This window comes from Myiozetetes cayanensis, unplaced genomic scaffold (genome assembly GCF_022539395.1).
Source record: "Myiozetetes cayanensis isolate MyiCay16 unplaced genomic scaffold, myiCay2020 scf1, whole genome shotgun sequence".
Taxonomy (NCBI): domain Eukaryota; kingdom Metazoa; phylum Chordata; class Aves; order Passeriformes; family Tyrannidae; genus Myiozetetes; species Myiozetetes cayanensis.
The window spans coordinates 116,651,747-116,671,973 of NW_026086604.1; the positions used below are offsets into that span (position 1 = coordinate 116,651,747).

General features: G+C 40.6%; 1 protein-coding gene across 6 annotated transcripts in view; it reads right to left on the reverse strand.

Moving 5' to 3' along the window:
• Positions 1–20,227, reverse strand: part of CREB5 (cAMP responsive element binding protein 5) — a 257,223-nt gene that overhangs the window by 70,666 nt on the left and 166,330 nt on the right. For all 6 annotated transcript variants that reach the window (XR_007627942.1, XM_050308266.1, XM_050308256.1 and 3 more), the window contains 2 exons: positions 3,396–3,522; positions 1,150–1,260 (listed from right to left, as the gene is read on the reverse strand). Coding sequence is in view for 5 of the 6 variants with exons in the window: in XM_050308266.1 (XP_050164223.1) it covers positions 1,150–1,260; positions 3,396–3,522 (238 nt within the window). In the remaining variant the exon portion in view is untranslated. The remainder of the gene's footprint in view (positions 1–1,149; positions 1,261–3,395; positions 3,523–20,227) is intronic.

Consider the following 20,227-nt stretch of genomic DNA (forward strand, 5'->3'; position numbering starts at 1 on the left):
AACAGAGGTAGAATAAGCTCATATATGTTGTTGCTCTTAACCCAGAGTCTCTTGTATGCACTTATAGACAAGAAGATATTTTTCTTTGCCTCAGGATAGAAGATATTTTTCTTTGCCTCAGGATAGATGACAACAACTTTAAAAGCTGTACCAGTCATGAAAGTAGAAATATATAAAAAGCTGTGGTTGCCTAATCTTTGTTGGTTTGATTTCATTCTCTCACTAATGACAATTTTAACTGGGCAAAATGTCACTGAAAGAAGTTCTGTTACTCCTGTTTTCCACTACTATGAGATATCCTGAGAGGATAAAAACCCTGCAGAGTTAAAACTAAAAACTTCTGTCCTCGTATTTCTACTAGCCAGCAAATGGCAGTTCTGAAACTGAAAAAGCCCAGAGTGTTACTACATTGATGAACTTGATTTCAAGGATATCAGTGCCAAACGCCTCCACAAAAGTGCATATAAAGCTGGGAAAACTTAAAAATGCCCACCTGTAGTTTAGTTTACCTACATTAATCCTATACCAGTACATATGCCTGAGAAGACTTGTAAGATGTAGAACAATTTTAAAAACCATTTTTGTATAAATTAACTATATTTGTCCAAATTCGGACACTTCTTTTTGATGACAACACCTTTGTTGCACCCTAGAAAAAGAAAATATCCCAGTTTTATACATGTTCTTTGGTGTGCTTCTCTAGCACTGCCATTACCCTGACACACCATGCTCCTAGCTGGAAAAAAATGAGGGCTATGCACACTCCCTCCACAGCACACACTTTTTTACTGCACTCTTTATTAACTGACAATTTTCTTTAAGTCAAGTTGTGGAGCACAGACACCATCAGAGAAATAAACAGACCACTTGCCTAAATTCTACTAATCTGTACCAAAAATCCTGTTTAACACAGTATAGATCAGACAGTCCACCCTTCAGTTCCCTCTCACTGAGAGTTCAGTTAGGACTAGGAACATCTTGAAAGTTCATAGACACAAAGGCAATTTACTGTAGCATATTAAAAAAGAGTATAACGTATGACTAAGAATGAAGTAAGCAGTGTCTGGCTACATCCCCCACTGTCTGGGTAACCGGTATGCAAGAGCAATATGAGAAAATACAGTAATTAAAAAAAAATTCTCTTTTTACCATTTTGGCTTCTGAATGCATTGGGGGGACTTGAGGTGAAGCACACGGGTTACTGAGGTTCGGCCCCTGCATCCCCATGATGTTGGAGTTCATTGACATTTGTCGCTCCATCTTTTAAAAGAAAAAAAAATATTTGAAAACATCTGGAGACATTTGCAAGAATTTACTCTCGGTTTCTTTTTAAATGGACTCAGCTTTATTTCTTCAAGTCATGACTGAAAAAATAACGATCTGTGTCATGAATTGAATGTGTGTATGCACGCAGGCGTGTGTTTCATCAGAATCGGCCCTGAAAACTCACAGCCAATTATAAAGAAAGCGGTTCTTTAATAAACAAATCTAGCAGCCACCCAGGTTTGCACTTTTTTGTAATGATTTTCTCCCTTCCAGTATAACAACACTCAGAGTTAAGTGGTTTTAAAAGCATCACTGTATAAAATTGTAGCTTCCCCTACCAGTGCAGCCCAACTTAGCTTGTTAAAAGCATAAATAAAAATCTACAATCTCAAGCATATGGAAAACAAGTTGGCTCTTTTTCCTTCACTCAGACTACTCAGATGAGAAGAGTTTTCCATATGTCTTGTAAGGGAAACTTTCATGCACTGCTGAGATAGCAAAAAACAAAGCAGAACTCCTCCTGGCTATTCAGAGCCCTTTCTGCAAGCTAATCTCACTAGGTGGGGAGGGAGCAATACAGTTTTCAAACAAAACCTAATGGCGGTAAGTCCTGTATAAAATAATTTCCTGGAGTTTGTTCCCCGAAAAGAGGTAAGCCCCATAAACTGCTAGGTGTTGGCAGAGGTGGTAAGCAGCGTTATGGTGCTGCTTTCAGCCAGAGCTGAGCATCCTGCTGTGCTTTGGGCCAGTCCCCTAAATCTTTGGCTCTTGCAAAGAAGCTTTCGAATCCTCCTGATGTCTCCAAGCACGGGGGCTATTTTTTGTGCCCTGTGGTGAGGTGTTTTTTCCCACCTTCCATGATGCCTGTAAGAATGGGTGCTGGGCCTTGGGGAGATGTCAATATTCCACTGTTTCTCTGGCGGGGAGAAGCTGTCACTGCCAAAGCTCCTAACCCTCTCTCCATGGGGTAGGAGTAGCTCCCACTACCATCTCCCCTGCAGCCCTTTCAGGAGGGGCAGGAGCTGCAGCCAGGGCAGCCAGCATGACAGGGTCTGCCTCGCCTCTGAGCTCACATCTCTGTGGCTCTCAGCCAGAGCACCCTTGCTCATCTGCAAGTAAAGTTGCTCAAAGCGTTCTCTGGGCAGCAGCTTGAAGCTACTGAAGTTACACCGTTGCTGAATGTTTGCTCCATTTCATGTTCCTTGGGAATTATGCCAGTAAAAAAGCTTCCCACAGTGTCTTATTTTAAAAAGTCTTTTTGTTGTTGTTGTTGTTGAACTTCCTGGTTGATATTCCAGGAAACCCTTATTGACACGTTACTAAGTAATAACTTATTAATGACTGATCAAATAGCAGCCAAACCTGAATCTCTGTATTCATGTGGAGTGTCCCCCTTGCTCCAGCAAATCCAGAACAAGTAGTACTTTCCTCCCTCCTCTGGTCAGTTGCTCCCAGGTTGTCTTCCAAACTGAACAACACCAAATGAAACAAAACCTTCTTCTTTCCATGCCATCCTTACTCATCTACATTCCTAACCTGCCCAAATCTCTTATACTGAAAAGGTTGTTAAAATCATTTAAGAATTTGAAGCTACAACTGGAGAACACCTCTTTGGCTCCCATAATAAGGTGGGAAATATTCCCATCCCTGAAGGAATCAGTGGAAGATGAGCAGTGATTATGACCTAATTCTAAATAAGTGCAAGTTAACAGGTCATAAAAGTAAGTCACATTTCTTTCTTATTAACTGGTTATCTCTCACAAACAAAACAATTACTTAGAGTTCACTGATATAACTTATGTAAATGGCTTTTCCAGTTTTGTCTGAATTCAGAAAAATCTTTTCATTCGAGCACAGATATGCTGATCTCACCTATGTGACCAAGTGTGAGAATCAGGAATTGTAGTCTCATGTAAACTGCTTCTAATCACTCTCACACTAATTAGCATGCTGTTAACTGCATCAGAAATACTCTCGTGTAAGATGAAGCACTGAAAAAGGTCCAGCTTCCTTAACACATTTCACTTTGATTTTTTACAAAATCCAGCAGACTTTCACCTCTGCATGTAGTGAATCAAGCACAAAACAACCTTCCTCCCCACTAAAAGAATCCAAACCAAAAAACTTACAGGCATGAGTACAGCAGAAGATCCTGGCATGGTAGGATTGGGCAGGGTGCCAGGCATAGAGGCAGGCATAGGCTGTCTTTGTCGGTTGTGTAGGTGCAGTAGTGAAGACAGAGAACCTGGGACAGGCCTAGAAGAAAAGAAAAGGAAAGTAAAGAAAGCTGTCATGGGCTATGGAGACCAAAACAAGCCTTACCATGCCAGCCATTGCTAGGCACAGGCAACTCTAGACAAGCAGGCGCAGATAAACCAATCCAGGATTTGTCCTTTCCTGCATAAATCAGTGGAACACAAAGTTTTGAAGAAGCAGATGAATCACCTTCCTTCTGCTGTTTATCAGTTAAAGCACCAGTATAGTTCCTCTGATATAACATGAATGTAAATGTATCAGCTGGTCTCAGCCTATGCCCCTCTGAATCTTACAGTGGCCAGCAAAAGATTTCTACAAACAAGGCAGAAAAATTTCCTGGCGTATCACAACCATTCACTGCTGTAAATTCAGCCCTCGGGAACAAAAATATCTGGATCATAGTTTTGCAGGCTATGACAGAAAATTAACCACTCTTAAATCAATTTATAAATTTTATCACCTGTAAATAAACTACTCTGAAATGAGTATTTCATCTCCTGATATTCTCTCCTCTGAAACTCTACCAAACCATTGTTCCAAAGCGAGGTTACTAATTTTACCACTTAGCACGTCACCAGGACACCGAAAATGGAAAAAAAAATAGAAAGAAAATTAGGAAAATTACATTCAGATTAAGCAGTTTGTGAAAGCAAAACGTATGGACTATAAAAAAGCAGAGTGAGTTATTTGGCAAAGGGGGTTCAAAAGATTTAGAAGGATTTTTTTAAGTACAGCACAGGGAAAAGTGTGCATGTGAGAAAGTAGGCCCACTCACAAAGAAGAAACATAAAATTAATGGATTAAACAAAACTACATTTTAAAAATAGCCTTTGAGAATGTGGTCTTGGGAGTTACTTAATCAGTTATTTGTTGTTTTGGGGATTTTTCTTAGTTTTGAAGAAAGTATGAGTTGTTTGAAGTTTGGGGTGAGTATAACTTGTTACCTTTAAAAAAATTTGAAAATAAGAAAGTTTTCACATACAGTGCCTCAACACACATTGCTAGTATGAGTATGTTATGTTAAATTCTCAGAGAACAGAGAATTGCTCTGCAGTATAACATGTGGTTTATACCGTTTATTGGGAAGAACAGTTACCTCTAAAGGTATAAGAAGGACTGGAGAGAAGGGGGTATAGTCTGGGAGCTTGAAGAGCCTCTGCAGGGGGAGCATGGAAAGAGTCTAAAATGTTTAGAGCCTCTAACCATCACGGTTGATTTTCAGCCTTGGCAGAAGCATCCTTTGCTTCAGTGATGAATCCACGGCTAGCCATGAAAGCCTCAAAACCGGGCTGACATGGACAGGGAAGCACAGTCATAATCCTGGAGCTACAAAGGAGAAGGCAGTTGTTTATCCCACGTGGTCTGAACTGTGTCACACCAAATGATGGGGCTTTACACCTTGGCCCTCCAGTTGTAAACTGTACTGGCAATCATGAATTCTCTAACTTTATGTGTCAATTCCAGTAATCTAACAACAATCAAAGAGTCCAAATGCTGTGAGCAATGGGATTCACAGACATCCAGTATGCAGGACACCACATCTAGGCTCCAAAAGTGGAGGCATCTGTCTCATGGCAAAACCATTTTCTTCTGACCTACAAGTCTCATACTCTTTTACCAAGATTTCAAACCACCTAATCCACTTGTCCCTAAAACTGCCCAAATATTGCCCATCCTTGGCCTTCAACCCTCCTCTCTTCAACCCCATTGCCCCAGAAACATTTCTGTCCCAACAAATGCCATCTCACAATCCTTGCCCTGTCAATTCCTTCATACTCAGACACCCTACTCCTCCCTCCCCTGTGCCCTCAGCTGCCCTCTCTTTAGCAGCTGCACTCGACTGAACCCATCCTTTTGTCTTGGTTCTCCATGGACAGAAAAAGCCTGTGTTTTGAAGGGTGTTTTAAAAATCCTCCCAGACACACACAGTACTTATTCAGAAGGGGAAAAAAAGAAATCCCAAAGCAGTAACAAACATATCTCAGATTAAGAAAATGAGTTCTTCCTATGGCTCCCCCTTTACCTGCTGATGGAGGAATAGGATATACTTATGTCTTCACAGGATATACTTATGTCTTCATATCACCCCAAAAAACCTCAAGACAACGTCTCCCAGATATGTGGTGTATTCCTGTGAGAAAGTGTGATAAGTACTGTGAGGAAGCATGAATGAGTTTCTGGATTAGGGGACTCTATGATCGGCTCAGCAAGGCTGTCTTGGGAGCTGTGGAGGTGGTGTAAGTGGAAAGGATGCAGTGCAGAAAGAATGAGCTCAGAAAATATACTCAGAGTACACAGACTCTGATCCATTTTTCTGTCCACTTAAACGCTGCCATGCACCAGCACTCATTTACATGAGACAACTGACAAATCATTAGGATAAGGTCAAAATACCATGAAAAACATGCTCCTTTGAAAAGAAAAGGTAAGGAGATACCACTTTGAATGTGAACTATCTCAGTTTGGTTTCCAGTGGCTGTGGTGACCCCACAGGCAGTGCCCACTTCCACTGGCCCATCCTCACCAAAACTACTGTCCTGCAGAGCAGCAGACAAGTTCAAATAGGTCTTCTCTGTCTTTTGCTTTAAAGCCCATGTGCCAGACAGAAGGGCTGGGACCGCCACACTGGGTCATCTGGGAAAGAACAGTGTGTGCTGCAGCCCCTGCTGGGGATCCACACAGGTTTTCCTCCCAAAGAGCAGGCAAGGAGGAGAGGGCAGGGAAGGAGAAAGCACCGGTTCACTTTCCTGCATGTACTGGAACAAGACTGAGGTGTGCACCCACCTGCCCATTGGAGCTCTAGAGCCCTCAGGGTCCACTGGCTTAGACACAGTCTACAGCAACAGCACTGGCTAACCGGAGCCGTGCATTCAATAAAAATACCACCTGAGTTTTCAGTGGTAAAGTAAAACAAGTACCATGACAACAGCTCCCCCCGCGCACTTTTATTCATTCTGAGATGTCCCACATACATTGTACAATTCACCAGTTTCATAATAAGCTTAGGTGTTAGGCTGTTTGACAGAAACTTATTTTGGCCTAACCTATACAATTTGTGCAAGTGATTCTCAAGAGACTGCACAGTTTGAGTTTTGCTTATATGTTCCAGAGCCAAAAAAAATTCCAAAATTGCTTTAATGAGTTTGGGAATATGCGGCTTGGGCAAAAGAGAATTATTGGTATTTATTAAAATGGCAAAGAAGCTTCCTTGCTGTCCCCAGTTTTACCTTTAACGCTGTTTCATTCTGGTGGAGGCCATATGCTTTACACTTAGCTAGAGGGGAAAAAATCTTTAGTACTTGAGGCATTTTTTTCTTGCTGCACTCGTGCTAGTCTGTTCCCAGGTGTGTTTTTCCAAAGAGATGCAGAGCAGTCAGAGAAACCTTGTGCTTCAAGGTTGATCCTCCTTTTCAAAAAACCGGCAGCACTCGTGTCACCAATAAAAGTGCTACATAATGCTCACCAGATTCCCCCCACACTGGGGAAACCAACTTTGGTCAGTACTCATGGATGCTTGAATTGTTCCTACAATGAGTGCAGGTCATCGATTAGCACATGCTTATGCATATTCACTCTCACAGAGCTCAAGGCATATGCATGGCATAGGCCGAGACACTCAACTTGTCTAAGACATTTCTTCCTCTTCCAAGGACAACACAATCGCCTTTGTATTTGCTTTCTAACCAGCAGCAAAGAAAGTCAGTGAGACTTTATAATGGTTGTTTTTAATGTTGAACACGTTGACTCTGCTCCTGTCTTTGCAAATGCTGAGGAGGTGCTGCCTGCAGCCTGTCAGTCAATATTGCTGACTGCGGGATTTTCATTCTTTGGCACCTGTGTTGCTAAATAAACAGGCTTGCTGGGCAAACAGCCCACAAATAAAGGACAGATAAGATAGGGAACTGGCAGGTGCTCAACCTCACTGAAAATCTGGCCACCCGTGGTGTTTTTCCAAAATTTCAGAATTTTCATTGTGTTCCAGCAGAAGCCTCCTGTTGGACATGATGGGGTATTGGTCAGTGTTTGTGCACCGTCCCTTCAGGCGTACGAGGGCTGGATAGATAGTGTTACTCTGGCTTAGTAAAATACCACATTAGCCAAGTTGCTGTAACTGACCACGTTGGCTCTTCCTCTGCATGGTCGTGCTAACACCATGAGTCATCCTTACTAACATTTAAACAGATGGGTGGTACCCTGCTAAGCCATGGTGACTCGATCATGTTCCATCATATGACTCTACCCAATGATTAAAGATAACTCCACTAATGTAATCAAATATCTATGATATACACTTCACTATGCGACTCTTTGATTAATACCAAATCCTCTGTCTGATATGATGCAACATCTATCTGACCCAGTTTCCTAGACTGTCTGATGACTAGACACTACATTGGTCTATAAAAAGACTAGGCTTCCCTTAAATGGAAGTCTTCAAGGGCAATTTGCGCAGATGGCAATTTGCTGCTGAGGTCTCATGAGGGTAGGTTCATACTGACCTCGACCATTTGGGGCTACAGGCAAAAGCGTACATGCTACATCTGGGGTTACATACTATTTAAAGTATCACTGCAGTATGTTTTCTATTATGGTAAAGCACTCTGGGTCAGTGGGTCTTACCATGACCTCTCTCCTGCTCCTTACTCCCTTGCACAAAGCATTCAGGCAAGGTCATCAAGAATACCTACATCACATTCATGTTTGCTCCACTTCAGTTAGGTCTGGTGTGGAGAAATTTAAGCCAAAGTATAGGGAATTGCACTATGGAGCAACGGAGCTCATCTCTTGACTTTCTGTGGCCTCCAGACCCAGCCATCTCACAAGGGAGCTGCCCACAAGTGGCTGCTAGTGCTTTGGCAGTTTGCACATTGGGTCAGCAGTGGCTGAGGGATTTCTGCATCACACTCCAGTTACACAACACAGACTTGATCAGATTTTCACTGTTTTTATATATATATATATATATATGTATATATATATATTTATTTCAACAGTTCCTAGAAGCAATGGTTTAAAAATTGTGGGTGAGGTCCTCCCAAAAAAGCTTGTAGATCAGGAAAAAACGAGAGAGAGCGAGTGGAAGGAATAGGGAGACACAGGTGAATAAGGTAGCAAAGATATCAATATAATGAGGAGCAATCCCTGCATACCAGCAACCTTGACCTTTTCAAGGGATGTCAGTATGTGCATGTGGTTTGGGTGGCTTTCAGCATGAAGCACCCAAGTAGACTAGCATACTGAGAATGAGTAGGCTACAGTCTATCCTCTGAATGTCCCATTGACAGCCAGGTACTGTCACGATTAAACTTTTCATTGCTAAAAAGTAAGTTCACTGGATCATGTGGTTCTACAGAGCAGCTGTAAGCTGCTTTTTCAGCAGCTACCACAGACAGAGTACCTGGCCCAAGTGCTGTCCTGGGCCTTCACTATTCAAATAATTCAGTCAGAGGGCAAAGACATGAAAGGGGATGTTTTAAACTGGGAGATGTGTTCTGAATGGAGGGGTTGCCTCACTTACTGCTGGTCTGCTGTTGTTTGATCCACAGTGCCATTATTTAAGCCTATCAGTCCAACTAGAGCTTTCCTCATTTGTGGCCCATTATGTCCTTCCCCCTCCCAGCCCCAAAGTAGGGCAGTTCTGCCTAATTTCAATTTATCCATTTGTCATTCAGAGGAGGAAAGAAAAAATAAACACAAAGGAAAGCAACAACAAAGCATCAGACAAGTACTTGGAATACCTCGCATAGTTGCAAGGGACCTCACCTGACCTGCTGTATCCCATGTTTAACAACGTTTTAATCACAGCATCACCAGAGAGCCAAGCTTTCCAAGGAGTGGGAGGCTTGTGTCACCAGGTTTTTCAGAGAGCCAAACCATATTCTTGGGAAAAGAAAACTGGCACCTAGAATTCATGGCTCCCTGCCAACCTAGTAAAGATCCTTTTTTGTATTTCTCAGATAGTTCAGACATCTGCATGATGTGGGTAGATTATTATTATTATCAGTAGCAGACATTTATACTGTGGTGGTGCCCAAGGTCCCAGTCGGGAGCGGGGCCACATTGAGGCTGGCACTGTACAAACACAGATAAGAGACAATTCTTACAGAGTATGTTTACAATCTAGAGACACAAACCAGATGAAAAGTAGAAGAAGGAGATAGAGCACACAAGCAAATAAATATGCTAAAGAATTGGAGACAATTTAGAGGCACTCCTCTGGTTGCTTTTTTGTCTCTTTGTATGTTTTTTATTTAACTGGTATGCTCAGAAATGACAGGACCGAGGAAGTTTGCAAGAGGAAGGGAGTAACTAAGATTGAGACACAGGAAGGGCAACACTCTAGGAGAGGGAAAATTGTAGCTCATAACTTAGAGGATTTGGGAAGCATCCAGACAAAGATATGCTTAGAGATTTTTAAATGGAGTGTTCATATATCTTCATATATGTTGCCTTTAGGTGTTTTCCCAGTGTTGCATAAGAAGAGATTTCAGCCTGAAAGAGAAACTAGCTGCTGGTAAAGACATTGGCAAAGTGAAAGTGATTCTTGACACTGTAATGAGAAACTGGAGGACTGAGATTAGATAAGGCTAAGCTGTGAAAAGTCTTAAAGACATGAAGTTTGATTCAGAAGTGAAGGGAAAGCTCATGTAAGTATTTGAGAAGAGTTGGCACAATTAAGATAACAAGATCTACACTGGCACAAAGGAAGAAGGAATTCAGCACAAGAATCACAAGAAGAGCAAGATGCAGCATACAGATATGAAACTACATGGACAAAGTAAAAAGCAACCAAAGAGATGTTAATTCTTAATTCAGGTACCCCTTAATATCACTTAAGGAGAAGCTGTTCACTGGGAACAAAGCAACTCCATCAGAAATGCATTCTTGATCACTTGCTCTAAAACACAGTGACAGAACACCTAAATGAAGGAAAAGTAAAAAACCCCACAAAACCAAACCAGACCAAAACAAAAAACCAAAGCAAACAAACAAACAAAAACCACAAAAAAACCAGTGAATGGATATATATACAGTAAAATATTATAAACCTGTGGAAAAATACCTCCAGAATTTGTTAAGAATTCTTTACTTTGCACCCGAGCTTGTAGGAGAAAAGCCCTACAAATCACTGGTCCCATCATGTATTTAGTGGGCCAAAGTCTATTTAAAGGTTTAGCCAATGACAAATCTTGCCTTTAGAAACTCCAGTTGTGCTAATGCCACCTATATTTCCTGAACACATGTTTAAGGAACCTCTGCAAATTCAGCATAAGTACGAGGACCAGCAGGTCCTTGGAAGCCTCACAGAACCCATTAACTTTTGCCTTTTGGCTCTTACAGGTCTTAGGAACTGCTGGTTTCAATCTTCCCTTCCCTCTAAATATTTCACTGGGTCTTATTGCCTGACCCATTACAAGAAAAATAAGAAAAGCTAGAATGGTTTCTTAGAGTGTAACTTCCTTGGAGAAGTTTATGTTCTGCACAGTGTTATGCACACAGCTGGAACTCACCAATGATATGTGGAGGATAATGGCATAGTTAAAGCAAAGCAGGGAAACACTGCAAAAGTCAGGTTCAAGGGATTATAAAGAACTAGCCCGTATAAAAACATGGTCTTGTAATAAAATTAAAAAAAAAAAAAAAGTGGGATAAAACCAAAAAAGCTGCAGCATATACATGATTTGATCATAAAAGCAAGCAACAATGTCAGACTGATTCCACTTCCATCATGGTCTCTTAGCTCAGAGAGGACTAATCTTAATTCTTCAGGAAAACAGATGATTTTGCAGCACTGCAAAAAAAGGTGTATCAGTTTTCAATGAAGGAAAAAGGTAAAAATAATACAAAAATGCATCACATGGCAACTTACTTAAAACTGGGAATAATGACAGCAATAAAGCTTACACAAACACTTTCTAACATGCCCATTCGTTTTAAAGTCTGGCCTTAAAACTCCAGCCTGGCATGAAAATTCAAGAAAAATCGAAAATTTGAGGCTCACTGAGGAAAAATATCAACAGGTTAAACAGCTGATAAGAAATCTAGCCCCAGCATCCAGATAAAGACAACAGCAAGTATTTCTTCTGCCAGGTTTGTGCTACCTAAAGGTGATGGAACCTTCATTTGCTCAAGTGACTTTTTCCACAAACATGTTATAGCAGTGCAAATGGATTTTATTTGACCTTCATAGCTTTTAATCTGAAAGGAATAGTAGATTGCACAAAGTATACAGAAAAGGCACCTTTTACTCCAAAAGGGTTGAGGGCGTCTTTGGAGAACTCACTACCAACAGATCCCTATACTGGAAATGAGGTAAAACAAATTTCTCAAAATTCTTTCTATTTACCTTTATTATTTGGACCAGTGCAATTTAATAGAAGTACTAAGATAAAAGAGCTTTGTAAACCCTATTTATAATAAAAATGATTAAAAAAAAATCTTTTTGAAGTGATTTATTTTTCTTTTTTTGTTCCTTTTTTTTTTCAAACTTCCCAAACAAAGCAGAAGTTTGTCTCTGCAAATAAGATGGTGAATTACAGCAAAGTTATGAAAACAAAGAACCAACAGTTTCTCCAGTGCAGGCTTGTTACCATGAGCTAATAATTCCAGACTTTAAGCAAGCTGAGCCTCTTTTTTAATAACTGCATGCCTCTAGGCAAAGAATTTCTACTAAAAATTATTGAGGCATGGAACAAGGCAAGGTGTGTGAGCTAATGTTGGATTGTTCAGTTACTAAACCAACTCCTATAGCAATGAGCCTGCACTGAACTGACAGTTTATTTCTCTGTATACACTTGTATAAACACACTGCTTAAGGTCGAAATCTGTGTAAGCTTTCTTTTCAATTAAAATGTCAAAGATGACAGCACATGTTTTCACTGTCCTTCACAGGATGATGGATGCCGCAGCAGCAGTTTCATGCCCCCGTGTTTCAGAGATGTTTGCCTGCTTGGGGTGTCTAAGCAAGATGTACTTGCTGATCTCTTCATATGCCTGCAGGCAGACAGGACTGCTATACTTACAATTTGGGTGGTTTAATATCTCCTGACTTTTTCCTCCTTAACATCCCCTCCATGAGTCCCCACATCCAATATTCTAAAAATTAGAGCAGGAAGGTTGCTGTGCCAAAAGAGGTTGGGAAAAGGGCCATTAATTAATTAATTAATTAAATTAAGATTGCTACTTAAGTGAAGGCCTTAAATTGCAAACTAGTTCCTGATCATGGCTTATTCACTTCAGGCACCTGCGAGTAGTCAAAAGACATAGTACACATACACAGAATCTTCCAGCAACTTAAATATATAAATAATATTAATAAAAAAGAGATTAATCTGAATCTTTGCATTTCTTCATCTCCATGTTAATAAATTATTAAAACTGTACCCATCAGTTTCTCATTCATTTTCGTCAATCTAGAGCTTAAAAAAAGACATAGACAGTGGCTCCAACTGTTGCTGAGTCTCGAGACCACGTGGCAATACAACCCATAGCACATCTAGCCATAAAGCTGTGGTTGGACACGAAGTAACAATTTGATCACAACTTTGCTAGAAAAAGATTGACTACAGAAAAATGCCTAAAGGAGAAAGAAAACACTCCAGTGTCTGCCACTGGCAGACTCAGTCTGTTTAATGCTGATTAGACACAAGTGTGTTGTATGCACTGTGAAAAGCAGAGTTTGCTACAGTTAGCAGAGCACAGTCGCTAATCAGGACAATGTGTGAGACTGTTTATTTACTGAGATTTACTGATGAGATCTTTAAGAAAGGCATTATATAAGAAAATAATACATGGTTCCTTAAACAAAATAGCAAATAAGTAAAATTGAAAATTAGAAGCTTGAAAAACTCTCAGATAACATATGGCATCAGCCGCAGATGAAAATCCAGCTCTTAATCCTATCCTTTAACAAGAATACCATAGAGAAACTCTGTGTTTTTTAATGCTCATTGCTTCCCGAGCACTTCTGCCATCAGCACATTGTTCCTGTGGTGCCAATCTCTCCCTATGGCCCAGAGGAAAGTTAGCACTTATGCACGGCCCACTAAGGTCACAGCCCCAAATGTGCTCAGTGTCCCAAAGCTGCTGGTTGTTTCAGTGGGTGGCAGCGGGGGAGAAGGGAAAGGAGCACATACATGAGGGTGTACTCTCAATTGTCTGTTCAGCAAGTCATTTCCAGGTGTAAAAATACCTTAGTGCTGCCAAACAGCTATATATCTTCTGTGACCTTCTTCCCACTCCCAATTCACTTCACTGATTCCTTTCAAACTGATCAAAATGATTATATGCTATTTCCTGGGAGGAACCTTTGCACGTGCTTTCCTCTTAAACATGCTAAAAATCCCACCTGACAACTGTATTAGTACAAATGATGAGAAGCACGGGGAAGAGGTGAATCTCAAGGCAGATAGAACAAAGTCATGGAGAACTGCTGCAGTTGTACTTCAGCGGTGATCAGCTCTGAGCCAGTGCTGTCTGGTCTCATTACGTAAAGAACTCACATTCCCTTCTCTGCTACATCTCAGTGGGAGATGTCCACTGATTAAGAGCATCAATCAAAGAAACAGGAATCCCAAACTCACCTACAGCAGTTTTTCCATAGCTAAGGCAAATTTCACTAAACAGTGGAAATCATGTTAGATGCTATTTGTTAATAAATTTGCCCAGTACAATCCCTGTGAATGGTGTGCCCCAGAGACTCCCTGTGACGACAGGCAGTGGTTGCCGGAGATTTTGCCGATGCTCAGCTGCCGACACAGGCCAGCAGAGGTTTCCAGCAGCATGTAAGGGGAAGCAGTGAGAGCTAGTAAAAGCCATTGTCCATTCATGTGCAACCACAGATACATGGGAAAATTTCTTTCCCTACACATGCATAAGAGACAGCAAAAAAGAGCAAACATTGAAAAAAATGTTATTTTATTCTTCCAACAAAGTGCATATTGTCATTGTAGTTTGCAGGCACTATCAGTGCCCACTCCCTCCCTTTTAAGTACTGGTTTGAGCATGAACCTGCAGCTAATTTTGAGGTTGGAGTTCATTTGTTTTCACATCAATCCAATTAATTTCCACTGGAAAATGCATCTCAGGCATTCAATCAAAATAGGCCTAAAATAATTTTGAAAAGCTCATCTGTCTCCAATCTATATAATGTTTTAAAAATTGGATGCATGCCCTGAAATAACATTGCACTTCAGAAAGCTTAAAGCTCTAAACTTGAGGGTATCAGTTACATTGAAACTGTAGTAAATTAAAACATCCAGTTTCTGGTTTGCATTGATTTATAAATATCGACAAAACTACTATTGCAGTCATTACCACTTTGGGTGCTCAGAGTTGAATTTTCAACAGTTCAGGGTTATTTTCATTCTTATTGTGGCTACAGTAGCCTTTCAAGTTATAGATCAAGTTCCAGATAACATGTAAATCTCAAAACTTAGTTTTAAAAATATGCATACAAACCAGCCAATGCTTATAATAAAAAGCAGCAAGTCTAAGTGGTCAGTAATGTCAAATACAAAAGCACACTTTTTTTTAGACTCTCTAACTTAAAGCAGAAATATTACTTGGTACTATGAAATTTCTAAATAGTAGCAAGTGGAAGTGGGGTAAAATATGAAAAGACAAGTATCTCTAGGGGTTGTTTTTTTACCAGGATTTTGATGTTTTCTTTTGAACTGTTCTTTGGAATGAAACAATCAGAAGAATATTCAAAACTTTTCTCCTAAAAAGCATTCCACATTAGTCTACCTAGTGATCTTCAAAGTATGCTTATTTATGGCCAAATTATTGCTGTGGAAATATAAACCTGAAAAATAAAGGGACCTCATGAGCTATAACCCAGTTAACACAATAAATTGAGAAAACAATAAGAAAAGCATGAATACATCAACAGCAATAGAGCCAATTCTCAATGGTGTACAGCACACAGCTTTGCCAAAGACAATGGATTTAAACCAACTGGGAATCTCACTCGTATGCACACATGCACGCACACTCCATAAACAGATAACGTATTACATGCATTACATCTGGTTGTAAAACAAGCTTTGACAGTGATCTATGTCTTATGCTTCAAAAGAAAACAAAAATCCCATCTTACACCTTGATATCTGAGGACTACTACCAAGTAAATTCTCCTGACCCCTGGTGGTGATTAGCTTATGAAGTCAAGCAGAGGGGTCACCATAAAATTCGCAGAATTTCTCCTGAAAGCACTGTCCAAATTCTACCCTCACTGCTCTTCTTGGTACTGTCACTGAACCCAATATGCTGATCTGCAAACCAGCTTTCCACTATTCTTTGCAATCATCGTATTTGCCTTGTGCAGCATGTACAGGTGAGCTGAGAAAGACAAGGAGAAGTGGCAGATGTTCTTTTGGGCATGATGTTCTTGCCATTAAAGTTCACAAGAGTGCTGCTAATACAGTCATTTAGAACAGAATGAGACCCATAAAAATGTATGACCCCTAAGAAGATACTTTCCTAAATTATACCTGGAATACTGACTTGTGTGTGTTAATGATATGCTACATCATACTAAGGAAAAAAAAGCTTATTTTTCATCTTTCCCTTCCAATTTGTACTGATGTTTCTGGTTTAGTGTTTCACAGCTGAGCGACATTTTGTTTGGTTGGTTGTTGTTTGGGGTTTTTTAAATTTTGTCTTATCTTCATCTTGAAAGATATGTTGTCTTGTTGAAGATTAAAATAAAAACATCCTCTGCACCAGTTTAGAGTAAAGTCCTTAATGGTCAGTAGGCAGTCATGTAAAAAAGCTCAGGTCATCCTGTCAGCTTCCAAGAGTCTGCACTATGAACTAACCCACTGCTAATTATTTATTTAATGTCTCTAACATGAACCCTAAGTGTTCCTGCATACTCCATGAATAGTTATGGTTTGCACTATTTCTTTTTTCCTCCACTTTTTCCCCTTTGAGAACTGCTTCTGAAACAGTGCTTTAACCAGAAAGCTGCCATGCCAGGGAAAGTAAAAGAGCAGCTTTATTATCAGCAGAGGCAAAAATTGAATCAGATGAATTTTGAAACTCTGAGGGTACTGGATAACTTTAAGATTTTGTACCTCCCACTTTTCAATATTACAATTCAGTAAGAAGGAAATAATCTTTGTATAAATTAATTTAAGAGACCAGGCTGACCAGGCTAAAAGGGCTCTCTGGTTGCATTTGCACAGCTGAAATAATGCCACTCATTAGACATAGCCCAGGTCTCCTGTAGAGACGCAGGGCTGGAAACAGCCCTCCCAGGAACACAAGTATTATTTCAACTCCCATTGATTGCCTGATGCTGCAAAACCCAACTCTAAAGCACTGCTTTTCAGTGAAGTTCCACTGTAGCCATCAGAATCAACTGCAGCATTTAAGAGTTTCCAGATTTAAACTGTGGGAACAAGTAGGTTGGAGTTGTCAGTGGAAGGCCTCTGACAATGCAATTTGTTTCTCCTGCTGGCCTGACAGTCAGTGCATGCTGACATTCAAGAAACATTAGTTGGTTTTGTGCTGCGGTTTTTTTGTTGGTTTTTCTTTGGTTTTGTTTTTTTAACTGCCTGGAGCTGTTGGGAGGGTAGAGGAAAAGAACTGTCAGCTTAGGGAGGGGAAGAGGCAGAAGATGAAGAATGGAAAGGAGAGGACATGTCCTTTTCTACATGTCTCCTATAAAATATCACACATGTGTCCCGAGACACATCAATACACGGCAGGTGAACATGTTAAAAAACGTTAACTTTACCTAAACAGCAAAGTGGCAGCTCCACTCAGTTTACAATAACATCAGATCTATTTGATTTGGCCACATGGAGCCAGACATTTGACTGATCTGGTTAAAATATCCCAACAATCACATAAATAGACCCAGTCAAAGCCAGTTGCATCACCTGCATTTATTTTTTACTGTTAATATTTAGCAATGGAAGAAAGATAGAGATCTGTGCTCTATACACTTGCCATCTCCAACAGTATGATCTCAGCTCAGAGAGCAGCAGGAATTTGCACAGCAGTGAGTATGGCTGATTTCCAGGGGTCGGAAGCCATGGCTTACTCACTCTGCTCCACATTTTCTGTTGTCGTTCTATTTCCCTTTTTTAATAGGAAAGGCAAATTAATGTAAAGAATAGCGGCAAAGTCAGATTGCAGGTCAGCATGTTTTTATTTTATTTTCCCCTGGTCTCTCTGTTTTGTGAAGCATGGATTTAGCCCTTGTATTAGCCTACCAAATAACAAGTCCTTAAAATGGTTTGTACATAAAATTTGATGAGAAACTGAGTATCTGGGAATACTGGTTCATATGTGTACCTTTAGACCAACATGGAAATCTGCCTTTATCTCTTTCCCTATAGCAACAAACCATCTGAATCAACAAATTACACCTCGTATAAATCTGACCTGGTCCATGTAGGATATGTTACAGAGGTAATCTGTGACTTGAGAGAAGAAAATGCAGCAGTATGTATGCAAGACACTTCATATTTGGCAGACACATACAACCAGCTGTTTATTCTTCAGCTTGCAAAGAATACATCTACTGGGACATCCCCCACCCCCGTAAACCCTGCTTAGCTCCTGGTCTTATTTCCACTGTAGATTTAACCCTAAGCTATGAATAAATGTAGTGCTTGGGGTTTAAAGTTAAGTGTCATTTAGTATCATTTTGACATCTCCATACATTATAATGAGCTTCTTTTTCACAGGGGACTTGGGATCTGATCTTAATTTGTAGCAGGGTTATGGTCACAATAAATGTCCATATTCATGAGAAGTCTTTAATGCAAACAGAAATAGAAAGTGTCTGTTTTCTTGTAGTTTCAAAGCCATGTATGTAAAACACAGTACAGATCTGTTCCACATGCAAAACCATTATCAATCCACCATTGTGCCCTGGCTCCTGCCCTGGCAGGCACTCCCACGCTGAATAGTCTCAGCAAGTATTATAGCTTGCATAATAAAAGAACAGGTTATGAAATCATTAGCACCTCAGCTGAGGCTGCCACAGGGATGCCCCTCTGTGTTCATTGTGAAATGTTTCTTTGGCAGCTGCATCCTAGAAGCATATTTGGATGTTGTTGCTTCAGTCTTGCCACACCGAGTGGGAAGTAAATCAGTATTTTCATGTTCTGAACTTTAATGTGGGGGGTGGAAGTCTCTCTGATCCACCTCTAGGCTAATTCTCCCCATTTACACATGCCTAATTCTATGCTTGGAGACTCTAGGAAGACCAGATGTCTATAATCACAGTCCCAGGACTATGTAGCCAAGGACCTGGGCCATGCCTAGGGAGGCTGGAAGACACTCCAGCTTTGTCAAATACCGCATGTTCCAGTTCCCTTTGTCCTGCAGGCAGCCACTGCTAGCGGTACTTCAGAGCAGCCCAAACGCAGCTGAGGGCTGCCCTCCCCTTGGCTGGAGTCCTGGCTTGGGGTACAATGCACATCCCCTTGGCATTTCTTTCTCCACAAATGCAAGCTCAGGTGAAACTGTGTCAGTTCAAGCAGCTGAAGCTAAACCCATTTGTCCCTTCATAGGAAAACCTATGCCCCCAGCAGAAAGAAACAAAATCGACTGCTGGTCACTCAGCAAAGGGCATCTAGTGCCCTTTTTGTGTTCCTTATTCCAACCTTGAGATTCTTCCTGCAAAGTTCACAAATATTTCTGAACCGAGCCCTTGCAAATGTGCAAAGTAGTGCAACCGCAATCTGGCTTGGGGACAACTTGGTGACCCTAAATTTCAGAGTATTCTAGTCTAAGGAAAGGGAAAGTTGTGCAACTTGAAGGAAGCCACCATGTGGGGAGGAGAAATTGTTTGGAGCAGTGAAATTTTACTGACTGGAGTTACCCGGCGTCTGGTCCACTGGTATTTGCCAAACTGAATTCAGTCAGTTTTACCAACTGCATGAGAGAGAGCACACAAAGGAAAGATCCATGTCAGGTTCCTGAGCAGTAAGTCAAGCTAGCCTGGGTTGCTGTCTTTCTGAATCGATGCACCACGTCATGATTTAAGCAAGTGAGGTGCTGGGGCTTTTTAAAGCAGCATAAGTAAATAGCTAAGCTTGATGTGATATAAAAAGCACCACAACAGAAAGGAGAACTTAATGTAGTAATGAAAATCACTTACCCTTAATCATCCCTGAGACAGTGTTTTTAAAATGTTACTTGATTTATTCAGTTAGCAAACATGCCTCCTTTGACTTTTCTAATAACAGGCTATCTTAGCCAAGCTTGTTGGGATTTGAGTTCGGGGTTTTTTAATTAGCATCCTAAGTACATTATTTAAATGTCTTTGATGCCCTTTCTTTAAAATCATTTGCTAAGCAATAAATCATATTAATTTGTAAAGGAGGTCCCCCTCCTCCCCAAAAAAATAATCCCAAACAACCCAAAACATTACCAGGAAAGTTTGGAAAAATAAGAGGTCTGGTCACAGATGTGCGACAGCATTGCACATTTTAAAGTACCTTATTGCTTAAAGACTTACTGAAGTCCAAATTCATTGCTGCTGACAAGCATGCCACTTAATGTATGAGATTGTATGAAAGGTTGTTTGCTACATGATTTACGATGGTGCCCTTACTGTAAACTACCTGTGCTCTGCTGAGCAGCTCCATACTTCCTCTCCAATGGAAGGGCCTCAGCTTTTGGAAAGGTTGGACAATTTCTCAAGTGAGTACACCCTTGTGACACTGAGGCTAGCCAGACC